The sequence below is a fragment of the Pocillopora damicornis genome, chromosome 1 (assembly GCF_964200805.1).
Source record: "Pocillopora damicornis chromosome 1, jaPocDami1.2, whole genome shotgun sequence".
NCBI classification, from domain to species: Eukaryota; Metazoa; Cnidaria; class Anthozoa; order Scleractinia; family Pocilloporidae; genus Pocillopora; species Pocillopora damicornis.
This window is the reverse complement of record NC_142670.1, coordinates 28,582,482-28,599,756: the sequence shown is the minus strand read 5'-3', so window position 1 is coordinate 28,599,756 and position 17,275 is coordinate 28,582,482. Positions and strand designations below refer to the sequence as shown.

Here is a 17,275-nt window from a genome sequence, read left to right as displayed (position 1 = left end):
TAAGGCCATGTTTACTATTCGTGTGGTTGTCAGATAGCTGTCTTTTAACTGTCGACCGGTCTCATCAATGGCGACTTGAAACGAAGTAAGCACATGCATATGAAGAATATGGAATTAACAATCAAGGAAATGCAGAATATTGAGGTGAACCTTGCAAGATGTACCTTGGGGAAGCATCGTGTATGTTGCAATATTTATCCTGAATCTTGCATCTTGCACTTAACAAAGGGTAAATTATGATTTGCCTGGGTTTTACTCAAGCATTCATAAAGTAATCGGTTTAGGAAGTGAAACGCTGCCTGCCATGACAATACTACTTCCGCTGAAGGAAAACGACTTACTGATAACTCCTCAAGGCCACGCGAAAATGGCATTACCTTTTAGCCATCACGGAAACATTACAGTGTTGAGGGTCTTAAAATCATTTAGGAACACTAAGCAGCAGGCTTGTAGAACATCGAGGCGGCAATCATGTATTGTCTCTATTTCATTTTCTACGGTCTTCTTTAGCAGAGGAGTTTATAAAGAAACGGTTGCTAGATTTTTTTCTTGTACCTTTACTTTTAAAGTGCTGTCTTGAAAACAAATAATAAAAAAGAAAAATAAAAGAAAAATTATAGGTCCTGCGTAACTTTTACCAGCCCACCGAAGGGTTGGTAGAGCAAATGAACAAGGTTATGAACATGTTTAATCGCAACCAGCTATCCCCTTTTTCATCTTTAAGCACTGAAGATGTGATTTGTCTGCAAAAATTATTAACAGTATACGTTTGGCTTTACTTTTGTTTGCATGTAACTAAAGGACGTGGAGTGGTCAGACAAACATTATGTGGTGCTCTGCAGAGAAGTGTTGATTATGAAGCCCTAATAACATCCGTATAGAAACAAGGAAAGAGGGATGTATGGAACCATGTAGCTATAAACCTGAATGGCTTTGATCATCCAAAATTCTAAGTCAATAAAAGATCCACAAGAGACAGACTGACCTTGTTAATTACCAAGAATAAAAAGGATATGCGCCAAGAGGAAAATGCCTCTGGAATCGCTTGCGAAGAGACTGAACTAGACCAAGCTCTCAAAGAGATAATTGATAAGGAGAAGTTAGCCAACGAAAAAGGCTCCGAAGCAAAGAAAAAAGAAAAGGAAGAAAAAGCAGCTGCAGAGGAACTCAGAAAAACAGCTATGGAACGTTTAGGGCACACTCAAAAAAGGAATTCAGAAGGCGAAAGCGACAGAGCCCAAGCAAAAAAGAGTAGAAGGAGATCTTTTGATGTCGTGCCTTAAGGAAAAACATGAAGGCGATCAGAGAAAGGAGGGACTGGAGTTGAAAAAGATAGAGCAGCAGGCGAATGTGGAGCTACAAAAGCAGCAGCATGATATGATGAAGCTATTCATGCAGCAGCAGCAACAGCAAACTCAAATACTGCTGTCTTTGCTTGCCAAAAAGAACTAAAGTAGAAGACCATTACAGGTATACGTGTATCTTGCAGAGTGAAAAACCGAAAATTTGTGTTGAAGATGAGTTGCCGTTTTCCAAACATTGGGCCTATTTAGTTAAATATCTTCTGATATTTCTTCCAATGACGTTATTCATTTGTTGTGTTGCTGATTTATATTATTTTCTGACACTGGTAAATAAGCACATGCAGCTTACGAAACGAACCACCTCATGAAACATAACTAAATGTTTTTGTCTGTAATTGAATAATATGGCAGTCTGTATTTAAAGTCTGAACTTTAATGAACACAGGCAGGTTTAACAACTATGACAACAACTCTTAGAAAAATAACTAGTGACAAAAACATATATCCATTCATATCTCGATGTTTCTGCACCTCTGAATTCTCAGGAACTAGATTTAAAGTGGACGATTCGTTCTAGATAAAGTGTGTCCTCTTACTAGCCTCTCCATACAATGGATGTATGAAAAGCAGAAGAAGAAGCTATCACTTCACTAAACTCTTCCAAGTTCTGCGGATCATAGTAAACTGTATTCATGAATAAAACTGACAGTCTCTCGAGTCAACAGAAGCTTGTAGAGAAACAGATGATCGAAAGCTCATTTTCGATTCGGGTTTTTGCCTGATGGTTTTTCTATTTAACAGTTACACAAAGGAATTGAATGCTCATTGAACTGTGTAATTGCCCTAGAATATTAGAAAATTATTACCAAACAAATGAAGTCCTGTCATCGTGAAAGCATCTGAAAGGTTGTGTTCAAATAAGTGGTTAAAGATGATCGCGTAAGTTTCGAAAATACTGTCAACTTACTCTACGTATAATTCATATCGAGCATCCATAGTACACAATTCTATGTAAACACAGCGCACTTCAAATACGCTTTCTTGAAAAGTTTAGAGTTATAGATTTCGTAATTCCAGTACCTATATGCATATCAGAATTAAGTATTAGGACCTGCCATTTCTTTATTAAGAAAAAAGACGCGTGCATAAGCGAACACCGTATAAACGGAAAATAATGGCGTCCTTGCAAGCTTTTTCTTCTATCGTTCCAAGGATCTCGCAGGCTCACCCATAAGAGTTGCTTACTGTCTAACAGTTTTCTGTCGTCGCATTTAGTTTTTAGAAGTTCTCTACGTAAGGGGCATTTTGCACGGATGACCTTTCATTCACCAAAGCGCCCTTGCACAACTTTCAAGAGAGTTAATGTAGTCCAGGAAGCCAATGGAACCAGATTTGCCCCTGCAACAAAAATGTGTTTTTTCCATCTTCTGCGCCAGACAGCCATGACTGCGATATTCTGAAAGCGAGTCTCGATGGCCAAGGATACGCCGGTGAAAAACCATTCAATCACCAGCGCAACTGAGGTATGAACAACAAATTCCTGAAGCAGCTTTAAAAGTGGAATGTTTTTTAAGTAAGTGAACTGATACAAATACAAGACGCCATTAACAGACACAATAGCAGTTGACTCACATAACATGCTTAAAATGGCAATATCAGCCATTAATCTCTCACGGCGAGGAGTGCGTAAACTTCCCCAAGGAGCTGATCTTCTTTTTAAGATCACATGACAAATATGATCAATAAAGACCATGGTGCTTCGTTCTAGAACTTCTACCGCGCCGTGTATTATTCCAAGAACAGCGATGAATGTGAGGTTATGAAGTTCTGCCTGCATTACTCGGAACATGATCGCTGATCCAAAATAAAACGGCACTAGCAAGGTGTACGAGTATCCTGGATGAATAATTCTCGTCATGCGCTGAGCGCAAAGTCTTAAGATTACCTTAAAGATGACTGCAAGGAGAGGTGAGAAGAGTGCAATAAGGAGTTTACCATGTTCAGTTTGCTTTTGGTACATTGGATAAATAAACGATTTTATAATGAACCCAGTAGAGACAGTGAAGAAGTAGGGTGTTGTCAATTTTATAAATAAACTCGTTCTACTCGACAGGTTCCGGAAGTGATTTGTTAGAAGATGAACTGGCCAACATATGCTCATTAGAAATAAAACGTTGAGAGGAATCCTCTGAATCATAGAAGTATGAAATATTCCAAGGGCTCCAAGGACAAGACGATACACTGCATCCACGCAGAAAAGGAAAAAAGCAGCCAGAAAGAGTTTTCTTTTCACACCCTTTAACTGATACGGTCGAAAAAGAAAAAGCATTCCTACAAAGAACCACATATAATAAGAGGTAACACGTATTATGTATAACAATGTTCTGATCCACTGTATTTTAACTGAGATTGTCTCCTTCGGGTGAAATTTCCAGTGCCGCTTCGGTTCGGATGAGAAGTAGGAGATCATGATATAAAAAAGGCCGAGGATAACAGCGGTTAGAAGTGAAATTAATGCACCGATGTACATTGATTGACAAACTGTGCGAAGAACGGATGGTCTGAATCGCTTCCAAGCCATTTCATCATCTTCATCTTCCTGTTCGTCTTCACTCTCTTCTGGTGAGCTTGCATTGATGATCCGATATCTAACTCGAGAGTTCCCTACTGACAAGAAATAATAATCGTTGTCCGATGGCGGTGAATATTCCTGATAAATAGGTTTATCAACGGGCTGACAATTCCACTCTCGACCCTCACTGCTTAAGCTATCGTCATATCCAAAGATCTCCACTTCAGGCTCATCAGTGTCGTAATGCTCTGTCACGCCGCGTGTGAAGCTGAATAAAATATGGGCTAAAACTTCAACCAGAAAACTGTTATTCATTATCTGCGTTAGAGAGTCTTCGAGTGAACACTTGAGATCTTCGATACCGAGCGAATGTGTTTCGAATAAGCTCCAGGTTTTTTATTATAATGTTTTGAAAGTGGAAATGCTAACAAAGGAGAAACAATACTCCGACCATCTGCGTCTTAGTGAAAGTATTGATTATTCCACTTTTTTACTGAATATTGAAGAAAAAAAAAATGTTGACGATTAATATCATTAATTTATTCATTTCCATCATTTGAATTTTAAACAAATGCTGTACTCATCGCTATATTAGGCGTGACGTAAAATTTTGTTTTCTCCGAGGTTTAGCCCATTGTTCTTTCATATCCATTACTGATTGTAGCTCTGAAAGTGAAAATACTACACCGAATCAGTTCTACGTCAATTTTAAGCTGAGTAGGTTGTCCTTAAGGCAAACACTTCTTCAATGACTTCAAGATACGTTCCATAAGTATCAGTCTCGTAAAATGTCTCTTCCAATTTTTGTCCACGATTGAAAATTATTAGAGAGTTTTTGCCAAATAGGTTCGAAAGCCAAATGATATCAAATGACCGTGACTCTTTTGCAGGGATAAAAAACTTCCTTGGCAGGAACGCCGTGTCGAAAATAGGCTTTCGGTTAATATTTTGAAGCTAATGAAATAGCTCTTACCAACCGAGTTGGAGGTCCGTACTTATATATAAGCTATGGACCAATTTTTTTCTGCTCAGATTTATAGATCAAGCTTGAGGCTTAAGTAAAAGAACTGAATGCTTGTAAATTAATCGCATGGAACTGTTTAATTGCCGTGGAAGATTAGAAACGTATGAGCAAACGCAGACATTATTTATTGAGGATGCGAAGTCCTGTCATTCTATACGCGCATGAAAGGATACTTTGACATATCAAGTGGTTACTTTTTGAACAAAATTGAAAGAATTGTGATTGGGGGAGGGAGGCTTAATGGGCTCTATGCATTGTAAAATGTTCGCTACACTCGCTCAATCAGTACTGGATATCGATTCACGATGCACCTGAAATGAGGAAGAATAAAATAATTTATTCGACACATTACGAAAGGTAACGATGATCATTGGAAAAAACTTAAGGCAGCTTATTTAGAAATAATAAATGGACACTGGAAAGCGACAGTTAGGTTGGCCGATCTTCGTTATTTTGACTTACTCCGTAAAATGTTGACCGAACATCATTGAAGCAGTGAAATCTAGGAACTCCAGAAGTTCTTACCCTGAAATGCGTGGAAGCTTTTTCACTCCGCTCCCAAGATTTCAGCAACAATTTTCCTAACTGTCTACTATTTACTTTAATTAACCTTTCAGCTCTGACATTTTTTTGTCGAATCAAACAATTTCCTTCATTATAATGCTTTAAATTATTGACTGAAATTATATGTCAACCAGCTGAAGTATTCATTCGACCGCTATCGTACGCGGACAATGAATAATAGTTTGCTGATTGAAGTTTTTGCCCGTGTTTCATTCAGCTTCACGCAAGGCGTGACAGAGCATTACGACCCTGATGATCCTGAAGTGGAGATCTTTGGATATAACGATAGCTTAAGCAGTGAGGGTCGAGAGTGGAACTGTCAGCCTGGTTTGAAACCTATTTATCAGGAATAGTCACCGCCATCGGACGACAATTATGATCTGTTGTCAGTCGATAATTCTCGAGTTAGATTTTGGGTCATTAACGCAAGCTCACCGGACGAAGATGAAGACGAACAGCAAAATGAAGATGTCCAAATGGCTTAGAAACGATTCAGATCGTCCGTTCTTCGAACAGTTTGTCAATCAATGTACATCGGTGCATTAATTTCACTTTTAACTCCAGCCTTTATTGGCCTTTTATACGTCATAATCTCTTACGTCCCTTACGATACATGTGGTTTTTTTGTAGGAATGCTTTTTCTTTTTCGACCGTATCAGTTAAAGGGTGTGAAAAGAAAACTCATTCTTGTTGCTTTTGTCCTTTCCTGCGTGGATACAGTGTATCGTGTTGTCCTTCAAGTCTTTGGACTATCTAATTCCCAACTTTCTGTTTTTCAGAAGATTCCTCTCAACATTATATCTCTAAGTAGCATATGTTGGCAAGTTTATCTTCTAACAAATCACTTCTGGAAACTGTCGAGTAGAGCGACTTTATTCATAAAATTGACGACACCCTATTGCTTTACTTTCTCATGAGATTCTTAAAAGTAATCTACTGAGCTTCACACCTGAATATTATTTCTGATGCACTCATACACGAATTCCACGCAGTGAACCAAACCCCTGGTTTAGAGTTTCAGGCTCGAAAAGAATTTTTAATAGTGACCTTCAATATTCCGGCAAAAATAGACTTAAACCAATCTATTCTAAAGTTTTAAAAATATTTGCTAGACAATGTTAGATGCAGTGTTAGTAAACTTTTGCCCTCTGAGTACAACTGCTGGTGCACAACTGAAAAGTCCCCTACTTCATCCTGAGGGGTGAGGTGAGGATTGAGAAAAGGGGACGCACTATTGGCTATAATGTCTCATCTTCCACTTTTATTTACTTAATGACTGCGTAGAGGAACCAGAAAGGAGAATATTTGACTCGAGATCCTGACCGAGAGCCAAACATTTTCCCGTCCTTTATATTATGCGAAAACCTAATAAGGTAATTGTTTTATTATACATTTTTTTGAAACAATCTGCCATGGAAGACACTTGTCTATTAGTTTACAAAAGTTTGAGAACACTTCACGGACGAGGGGCTTGGAAACTAGACATACTCAACATAATAACCTAATATCTGCTGCAGATACTGGGTTATCATGTCAACTTCACACGCCTATGTATACTGTCTCTCAACCAATCATAGTTACTCTGATGTATTATATTCCTTATGATTTTGTTTATGTCAGAGAAGCAATGGTTGTTGTATATTAACAGAGATTTACATTGGTGATATAAAGTGGTCAGGTGGAAAACCCGCGGTTTGCCGTCCAGCAGTGAACGTGAGTAAATTTACGGGTATTTTTACCCCAAAATCCACTTTCGTGAAAGAAACATAATCTCACTTACTCATTTGATTGTCAACGTATTTGTTCTTGGTATGTTTGTTCTAAAAACACCTGAAAATCGTTTGATGTATATCGTTGTGGACAAGCACCAGCGAGCCGCGTTGAAGTTTCTTGTTTATGTTTCCTGGCTTTTTAACAAGCAAATGAACAAGGTTACGAACATGTTTAATCAAAACCTGGCAGAATTTCAAACGAAAGCAAAATTTGTTGAACATTAAAGTTTTGTAAAAAAAAATATAAAGCAATACAAGTTACGTTCATTCCACAGGTTGAAGTTTTTCGTATGCTTCGTGGTTTAGCCCTTTCAAGTGAAGGAACGCGACGGTAACAGTTTTAAATAAATTTTGTTTTCAAGAAAATTGCGCTAAATCACTAAAATGAACACTAAGAATAAACCACTGATAATTTCAGAAGACAAATAAAGACCTAAATATTTTTAAATCGCTCGGATGCACTTGGGTGATAGACCACTATTGCATAAAAAATGGCAGACTAAGCGCGCAATGTCTTGTGGTTGACTAGGATCCTTTAATAGCCAAAATGCTAAAAAACTCGTAACCCTTAATTTATTAAACAAATAATCGAACAGATAAAAAAAGGGAAAAGCAAAACAAAACGAAACAGAACGAGTTGTATGAAGACTATATCAATTTTTTAAACCCTTGTCCTAAATTTAATTTAATTTGATGTTTGTCTTACAAAAGCAATTACAACAACAACGACGACGACGACGATGACAAAGCAACAACAAGACTTAAAATGGAAACTTCTCTGAAGACGAAAGTGGCAGTTCTCTCCTGGCCCGTGAGTGGCCAATGCTAGTCAAGGCGGGCAGCTTTATGAAAATATACTCAGGAGAATTTATAATCAAAGGAAAAATATATAAGCCTCAAGAAGAGAGAAATGAAACGATATGAAATCGCGAAAAAATGTCATTAAGTGTGTAGATGATAAGGCTGTTAGATGAAGAACAACTTATTTTGGTTTTCTTCCATTTCTAAAAAGTTTTGAACTTCTCTGTCATTAAAGGTGAGTGACGAGTCAGCGGCAGATTGGTCCCGCCAAACGATACCATCCCGAGAACCCATTGTCACATGACCTTTCGTTGAAGACTGTGACGTAAGTGCTCCTTCTATCGGCATCACTCAGGACTTTGTAATTAATACGTGGGTCTTAAGACGCCTGTTACTCGTACAGCGTCGTTTGCGTCGGGAAAACAATTTCGATTAATTCTTTACACTCTTCAGTATTCGTGTTCTCCTCGCTGTCCTCTTAAATTTACAATAACACTGTCAAGGAGAATTTGTTGGACAACCAAGAACTTCTTGAGTTTTTTATTTTTTATTCTCGTGACCTTTGTATTTGATTCAAGGGCGATACTGTCAGCAGGAATTTACAAGTTAGTCACTCTTAGGAGTTAAAGGGTAACAGACTATAGAACGAAACTCCAACAATATGAATTAAGTTAATAGTTAATTTGTAATTTTTACTTTCTAATATTTTTCAGAGCTCTGATCTCTACACAGATATGGATAAATTATAAGGTCACTCAGCTAGAGATTTTCATGACAGTGATACTGACAAGTTGTCATCTATTATATTTTTTTTAAATGGATTCAACAGATGAACAGGAGGTTTGCTCATCTCTATAAAGCTATGGTTCACAGACCAACAGTTCTGCAGCTCAGCAGCCAAGTTATTCTTGAGGGAGATACCCGTATCAGCTCCTCTGCACAATCAGATTTTCATGAAGCTCTAGATTTGTCAACTTTGTAACCGGACAATTCCCCTGCCACATCTACCCCAGATAGTGTTGAACACTCTGGTCTGAAAATTTACAAGACAGATGTGAAAAGCATCCAACAAATGCTATGATCACTGACACAATACTTTTTTTCTAGTTCAAGTGAGTGTATAATTGTCAGTGTAATCAAATATATATTGTAAACATAATTTCTGTTGCTTACAATGTATAAAGAAACATGTTTACATACATAATAACAATTTTGTGTTTTGGTTAGGCAGTCCTTCTTCATGCCTACAATATAACCAGAAATAGATTATGTGAAAAAGGATGGTCTGTCTAACTCTGCTACATGTGCTTGGACGTGAACTTTTTTTTACAAAATAGACCTTTATTAAGTATAAGTTAATTTGTCTACCTGTGTAGTGGTAGGTTTTCTTTCAGTCTAGTACTTTGTCCATAACGAAATTTTTCACACTTACTTACCAACTGAAATCGTACACGTTCATAGAGTTGAAATAGGTTTTAATTTTGGAAATCAAAGCTTACTTCTACGTTCTACAGCGATTCGTGGGCACTAATCTCCTATCAGACGTGAGTTTATTTGACAACCTACGCACTTAAAATCCTGGAAATACCTGATCAGATAAATCACTGTACGCAGAACTAGTTCGATTATTCCATGCCACAATTCTTCCAATCACATTCTGCGCATCTACTTCAATGGCAGCAAAATAACAACTTTCTTGATAACCAACCAAGTAAATGACAAAAGAAAGATGTCAATTTTGAGCGAAGAAACGATTCTTGAAAGTGGGAAGTTATTTAAGGAACTGAAATTGCCAAAGCCGAAGTTTGGACATGTGTGCTGCGAGCTCGACTCAATGTCCGAATATTCGGGGTTTGGTTACATCAAAAGTCACGTGACACTACACGTGAAATCTGAAGCCCAAAAGGTGAATTTTGTATATCTGTTATAAATTTTTTGTCGAATTCTCAGTTGTTCGGTTTGATTAAACACAGGATCAGTTAAATGCTAAACAAGAGGTTAGTTTCCTGTGCTTGAAGAAGTTGTAATCAGTAATAATGCAATCTAGTTCTCGAGTTGAAGGGCTATTCGGACGGAAACTTGTTCCAGGGATAAGCGATTGAATGGATTGTTCATGAAGTGTATTAATATTCCACAATTCGTTAGATTGCATAGCTGCATATAAGAAATTGCATAGCTGCCAAAGGGTCTGATGGCTCAAAGAGGGAGATTTTAAATCTCTCTGTGGCTTAGTAACGTCACGTCTTCGAGGCACTGACAGTAAAATCATCTTTACTCGAACGTTGAAAAGTTTCAATGTTCAAACGCCATTTTGAAAAAAGGATCTTCCAGTGTATGATGACGAACACGTGGCATTTACTGCTGTTATAGAACACTAAGGGCCCGTAGAGTTACTGAGTTAAGTCATCAAATAATTGCCTTCTCCCTCGCTCGTTATTTGTCTAATTATAGTGCGGTGAATTTGATCACTAGCAGTCCCTCCTTTTCGGCCAAGTCCATCACGCGAGTCAAAAAAAAAATATACTGCGGAAAAAAAAAATATTTGCGCGCCGCGCAGAACTCCTAGGAGCCCGTAACGCTCTGCACCTCGCTCCCAGAGTTTCACGTGGCGCGCTACCATCGATTCATTTTTTTGCTGAAACACGCGCTACCATCAATTAATTTTTTTGCTGAAATTTTTGACTCGTGCAACGAACTGCTCCAAAATTGAGGGACTGCTCGTAGTCTTCTTGAAATAATAAGGAATAATTTCATCATCAATGCCTACGGCTCGTGCAATTTTGAGAACTTTCAAAACATCACTCGTGCCCATAAATCACGAAATGCACTCGCGTTCATACGATTTCCTATACTTATTACAAGACTGGTATGGTGTGTTTGTTCTTTGTTTCGTGGGGAGTCCTGTTTCGTCAATAGGGAGTTTAAGCAACGACGACAGCTACGCCGTGGACAACGTTGGTTAAAAAATGAACTTATTTTTTACCTACGAGTCTTGCGATACTCCAAAGTCATTTAGCTTGTTTCTCACTGTCAAAATGATCTCGAAACTGAATATGGAACACAGCGTTGAATTAGAAATAGGAATTTGAAAAGACTAGCCGTCATCGTTCACGTTACCCAGACAACGCAAAGTTTGGTCATTCCACGTTGTTGTTTTTCAGAGGATGCAAAGAAATTTACAAGGGTTTATGACGCACGTGCACAGCTATAGACGTTCCCGTTACCATTGCCGTCGTGAGTTTCTTAAAACTACCCAACGCTGCGAGACACCGGAGTCCGGGAATAATACAAGTAGATTTTTAAAACGGCCTTCTTCTGAAATGCTTTCAGGTTTTCGCTCCTTCAAATTGCGTTCCAGACACTGTTTTATCTTCTTAATCTCGAGCTACTTATTTATTACATGCTGGCTAAAAGTGCAGACCCGAAATTGTGTACAACCCTGTTACTCCCAAGATCTCATTTAGTAATTCTACTTACTCTCTGTCATAAAATTCTTGTGGTAATTCCCCAATTTATATTTTTCTTTATTCTCATCTCTTATCTGCTTGATATTGTATTGATGTTGTAAAGAGAAATTCTATCTTAGTCACTCATTGAGAACAGCGTCTCCAAAATGCGCTAAATATTTAACAAATTTACAGTGATTTAGCGTGGTCTGTGCACTCTTATTGAAGACGATATTCGCCGTCAGAATGGCCAAAATATCTGCTCCTTGTGAGTCCGTAACAACGAGCTTAATTTATGTGATGAAAATTATATACAAAAATAGAAAAAATAGGTTTGCTTCAATATGCTCGTTTTGAAATTAAAGTAAACAAACGTCAGTACAAAGTAGATAATTTTCTTTTTAATTTTTCGAAAGTAGTATTATTAGTTAAGCTTCTTCTGAAAATGACTTTACCATGTAACGTCTGATATGGGAGGTTGTCTGAAAAAGATAAATATCGTGCTAATTTTCTCTCTTTTTGCCACGTTTTATTAAAATATGTTTTCATTTACCATTTGTTTAAGAACTTTATTTACAAAGATTTGAGATGAATATTTCTCTATAGGTTAAATAACCTCTATATGAGCAAAACACTTTGGAATTCTTCTGTTCACAATTTAAATCCTCAAAAAGTGATTGAAATTAATTCCAGTTCTTGGAAATGTTTACCAATTAATTCATGGGATTAAACGCCAAGAAAAAACTGGAAATCCCACAAACAGGTTAATGATAAAACAAAATTTAATTTCGCATAATAATCAGAATATTAAATTTCGGATGTACGTTAGGTCATCGGAGAAGTAACTGTAAACGTTTCTTGCGCTTTATCCGTCAGTTAAAATTAATGTCTGTCCCACAAACCTAACTTTTCCCATCTATCAAAGAGAATGACGAAAAACTTGTAGCGTTTTTTTGCTTACGAACGTAATTAAAACAAGAACTGCGGTTTAAATTAATGTTGCGTCATGTGTATCAGTAATATCAACAACTTAGTGAAAAGTGAAAATTTTCATCAATGCTGTTATTGGTTCATCACAGGCAGCTGCTAAATTTGTAAACCAATAATCAGAACACCTTTGTTTCATGATAAAAGTATCAGGAGCCTCGCTCCTAAATTTGCCACTTCTGAGCGATAACTGTTTTGAAACTCAAACAATATTCGTGGTATGTCTGAGATATCAATATAGAAACTCCGTTGTCTTTCGATCAACCATGGAGTTTGGCGTGCTATTTATGTTTTTAACTTGGTCTGCAGTGATGACTTATTTGACGTTTGGTATCGGTGAGTTGCAAACTGCGAAACATTTTTAATTTTCAAAGTCATTCTCCGTGCGTGCAATTTCGAACGTATGTTTAGTTTTCTCGTTTCCCTGTTCAAGTCATAACTGTTCATATCTGTCTGTTCAGGTGCCTGCGGAAACCAATTTAGGCAACGATTCATATTTCCGGCGTCCAACTAAAACGAGAAACCCGAATTCAACGTCAATGATTGGAGAATTTCTTGGGTAGAAATTAAAGGGGAAATGAACGAAAGGGTATTTTTATCGAATGCCATTTAGAAAATCAAGAAATTGGTCATGAAAGAAAGTAAATAATTTCGGATGCAAAGGAGAACTTCTACTTTTCTCCAAGCTTATTCAGGAAAAGTATTTTCTAATTGCGAAAGCACTGGGTGGGGCATGGATTCCGAAGGTTTGAGGTTCAGTTCCACAAGGGAACCCAGTCTTCCTTTGTCCTACGTTCGTGACAAGGTAAAAAGATATCTTAAGTATATATTTTAACAGTGGACAGTGTTGAAAGCGTGATCTAATATTCACCTCCAAGCAACTTGCGCTGAATTTGCGCCCGAAAAAAGTTGTAATCCTTGCAGGAATAAATGAGTTCATGTGAGTTAAATCATCTTTGCGATGCGCTTTATCATCCGGCTTCGAGGCTCGGTAAATATGTATCACTAGCCACCTCCGCTTCGGTGAAAAGTTGTTAATTATTATTGAATTGTTTTATTTTAGAGAGAGATCGCACGATGCTTTTTCCTGATTACTACTTCTTTGCTGAAAGACGTTTGGTAAACCATACGATTGCAACAAAATACGTCAAGAACTTTGATGACTGCGAGCTTTTGTGCTACTTGAACGACAGCTGTGTCAGTGCTAACTTCAAAAAGGATCCAGAGAATGGTGGAATAGCTTATGCCTGTGAACTGAATAACGCCACTCATCTGGAGCACGAGGTGGACCTGATAACTGATATCGTTTTCTATTACCGTGGGTCTAAGGTGGGTTACAACTTAATTAGTTAGTGCAATAGTAGTCTCGGAATGAATAATAGGGAGCTTAAGGAAACCCCGAGGACAACAGCAACAGGAACGCTTTTACACAAAAAGGTATAATGAGTTTAACAATGGCTGCGCACACGCGTTCAAAATCTGTTTAAATTTCTTTCGTCCTCTACAAAACAACAACCTAAAATGACCAAACTTTGCGTTGAAAAGAGAACGTAAGCGACGACGGGGAATTTTTTTAAATTTGTTTTTATAATTTAACGCTGTAGACTATATTCAGTTTCGAGATAATTTTAAAAGTGAGAAACCAACTGAATGACTTTGGAGCATCGCGAGATTCGTCGGTAAAATTTAAATATAAAGTCATTTTTTTAACCAAAAATGGCTGCATCTGTTTACCGTCTAATACGGCGCCACACCTCAACTTCAGCATAACGTATAAAAGAAGCGTTAAGTTCTAGATGGAAATTAAAATAATTTGCCGTCGCGGTTCCGGTTCGCAGATGACGCAAATTGTGGTGATTTCACGCTGTTATTTTGCATAGGACGGCTAAGAAATAGACAAAAGTTAACGTACGTGCTGAGCCATTGTTCTGCCAATTAGATCTTTTGTTTTTCCATGTCCTCGTTGCCGTCACCGTCGTGGTTTGCTTAAGGTCCCCAATAAGGAGTGTAAGGAAACCTCGAGGACAACAGCAACAGGAACGTCTCTACACAAAAAGGTTAAATGAGTTGAACAATGGCTGTACACGCACGTTTAAATCTTTGTAAATTTCTTTTTGTCTTCTGCGAAACAACAACTCGAAATGACCAAACTTTGCGTTGAATGGAGAACAAGAGCGACGACGAGTAATTTTTTTAAATTTCTATTTATAATTTAACGCTTTAGTCTATATTCAGTTTCAAATTAATTTTAAAAGTGAGAAACCAACTGAATGACTTTAGAGCACCGCGAGATTCGTAGGTAAAATATAAGGTCATTTTTTAACCAACGTTGTCCAAAGCGTCACCGTCGTCATTTCTGCGACGGCAACGAGGACATGGAAAACAAAAGATCTAATTGGCAGAACAATGGCTCAGTACGTGCTTTTTAAAACTTTGTACATTTCTTAGCCGTCCTATGCAAAACAACAACGTGAAATCACCACAATTTGCGTCGTCTGCGAACCGAAACTGCAACGGCAAATTAATTTCATTTCCATTTGGAACTAACGCTTCTTTTATACGTTACGCTGAAGTTGAGGTGTGGTCCTGTATAAGACAGTAAACAAATGCAGCCATTTTTGAAATTCTAATTAAAGACAGAAATTCATTTTTTTAAACGAAGTCTTCCTTGGCGTTACCGTCCTGACTGCTTAAGGTCCCTTTTAACTCCCTAATTAGGAATCTTTAGCACTCTGAGCGGCAACGCAGAGGATAACGTCGATGAAAAAAATAGATTTACATTTTCACTCAGAATTCCGCCAACGGCTGAATGTATTAGTCATCTCTTACGGCGCCACACCTCAACTTTAGCATCACGTCGTAAACAAATTTGAGTTCCAAATGGAAACTTACATAATTTGCCGTCGGGGTTTACGTTTTCAGAGCAGGCAAATTTTGGTGAGTTCACGTTGTTGTTTTGCAGAGGACGGCTAAGAAATGTACCAAGTTTTAACACGCTCCTTCTGAGCTATTATTCTACTCATAAGATCTTTTGTTTTGCCACGTCCTCGTTACCGGGGTTTGCTGAAGGTTCTTTTACAAACAAACTCTTGTTTTTCTTTGTTTCGTTATTTCCCTTTCTCTTTAGTTAACATTTCTTACTTTTAAAAATCTTTCTTTTCTGATTCAGAACGCCTGCAGCAAAAATCAACTCTGCCAAAATAACGCAGCTTGTCATTCTGGTTACACAATTAAGGGATATCGATGCACGTGCCCTCCTGGATTCGAGGGCGAATATTGCGAAAAAGGTACGTTTTATATTTCCGCACAAATGTCGCTCTGATATTCATGCTGGCACAACGCTACTACCCGTGGGTCGATTAACAGTGCGTTTGATTGTTTAACGTGTGTCTCGTTTAGTTTGACGTTTATACTGTACTCCTTCGAGTTTTTGCAAGGGGGGAGGGGAGAGAGGAGGTCAGGTCAGTTATATTTCATTCCATACGTTTTATCTCAACGTCTCTTTAAGGAGAAAAACGAAGTGTCTCATCATACGCAGAGGATGCGAAAGTACGCTTGAACTTGCATTTAATTCATCTGAAAGGTCTAAATGAAGAAACACAGGAAAATATTAACGTTACAAATACGAGGATCGAGAAAAGTGTATGGTATTTGCTGAAGCATTATGCATTGTTGATGGAAATCGTGAAACTGAAAAAAGGTTCCTCCGCACTCCCTTTTTTTTCTTTTTCACTATTTGTCTAATTTTATGTTTCTTTCGATCACCTTTTTTAGATATCGACGAATGCGAAACAAATTCTCACGATTGCAACGCAAATGCCTACTGCAATAACACAAAGGGATCGTATCACTGCTTCTGTAAACCTGGATATATCGGAAATGGACGGAGTTGTATAGGTAAAGTCGAGACCTTCTGAGACCTCTGGGTTCTCATAGGCAAGGCCTAGATACAGAAATCCTAAAAAAAATGGCCCAAAAAACTGTTCTGAAATCGTTTATGTTCTAAAAACGTCGTTTGACCCTGAAAACCTAACAAAATCCGGATTTTTGTATCAAGCCCTATCATAGGCAACAACTGAAAGGATATTTATCTTTTTATTTATCTACCTTTTCATTTATTTGTCTATTTCATCACTGATTATGTGGTTTTTTTTTCTGATTGCTTCTTTTGATATCGAGCCAGTGACAACACTGAAAGTCGTTTACTTCTTTTAGATCAGAGCGTTTGTTTCTATTTAGTGTCGTAAAATTAAAACCAAAGCAATGACAACAGCCAATCAGAGCAAGGGAAGTATCATGAGGAACCAATGAAGCGCGGAATCTGCCTGAAGCGCGGGAAAAGCGAGTGACCAAGTTGTGTTTGGTTTTAGTGTTGAAGCTGATTGGTCGAGAAAGTGGCGCGAATTTTCAGGACCAATCAAAGAGCGAAGTAACGAATGATTTTTAGAGAGGGCTATACTCTATGTGCTCATGATGATGGTCCACCACTTTATAAAGTTCTATAACCGTTTCCTTTCGTTTTTCCCTTTAAGTTGATCCATGTCAACTCTACACAGTTTTAAATGATGAAGATCGAGACATAGAGAACGATGAAGAAGGCGAAGAGTGTGATAGCCAACTAAACACTGGCTGGTATCGTTTCTTAGAAAGGACAGGGATACGAATGCCGAATAGGTGTCCATCGAATAATTTTAGGTGTGGTACATCATGGCCAGGTTGGTTAAAAGGAGATCATCCGACGGTGGAAGAAGGAATAGTAACAAGGACTGTCTACTTTAAAAAGCGTCAGAATTGTGAAGACTTAC

The 17,275-nt window shown here is 37.9% G+C and overlaps 1 protein-coding gene and 2 pseudogenes across 4 annotated transcripts in view; 2 read left to right on the top strand and 1 right to left on the bottom strand.

Moving 5' to 3' along the window:
* The first annotated feature begins 108 nt into the window (after nucleotides 1-108).
* LOC149053134 (uncharacterized) lies at nucleotides 109-2,354 on the top strand (annotated as a pseudogene). The gene is made up of 2 exons (XR_016179752.1): nucleotides 109-180; nucleotides 802-2,354. The product of XR_016179752.1 is annotated as an uncharacterized LOC149053134 (transcript).
* LOC149053133 (uncharacterized) lies at nucleotides 1,718-4,191 on the bottom strand (annotated as a pseudogene). The gene has a single exon (XR_016183393.1). The product of XR_016183393.1 is annotated as an uncharacterized LOC149053133 (transcript).
* Nucleotides 4,192-12,556: 8,365 nt separating this feature from the next.
* The window catches only part of LOC113687170 (uromodulin), a 5,315-nt gene continuing 596 nt past the window's right edge, over nucleotides 12,557-17,275 (top strand). The window contains exons 1-5 of one of the 2 annotated variants that reach the window (XM_089195593.1): nucleotides 12,557-12,806; nucleotides 13,534-13,799; nucleotides 15,640-15,757; nucleotides 16,245-16,367; nucleotides 17,003-17,275. The exon at nucleotides 17,003-17,275 is cut by the window's right edge and continues 596 nt beyond it. In XM_089195593.1, the coding sequence (XP_089051719.1) occupies nucleotides 12,608-12,806; nucleotides 13,534-13,799; nucleotides 15,640-15,757; nucleotides 16,245-16,367; nucleotides 17,003-17,275 (979 nt within the window). In that variant the 5' untranslated portion in view covers nucleotides 12,557-12,607. Of the gene's footprint in view, nucleotides 13,276-13,533; nucleotides 13,800-15,639; nucleotides 15,758-16,244; nucleotides 16,368-17,002 lie in introns of both variants that reach the window. The other variant, XM_089195597.1, reaches the window with a different exon arrangement.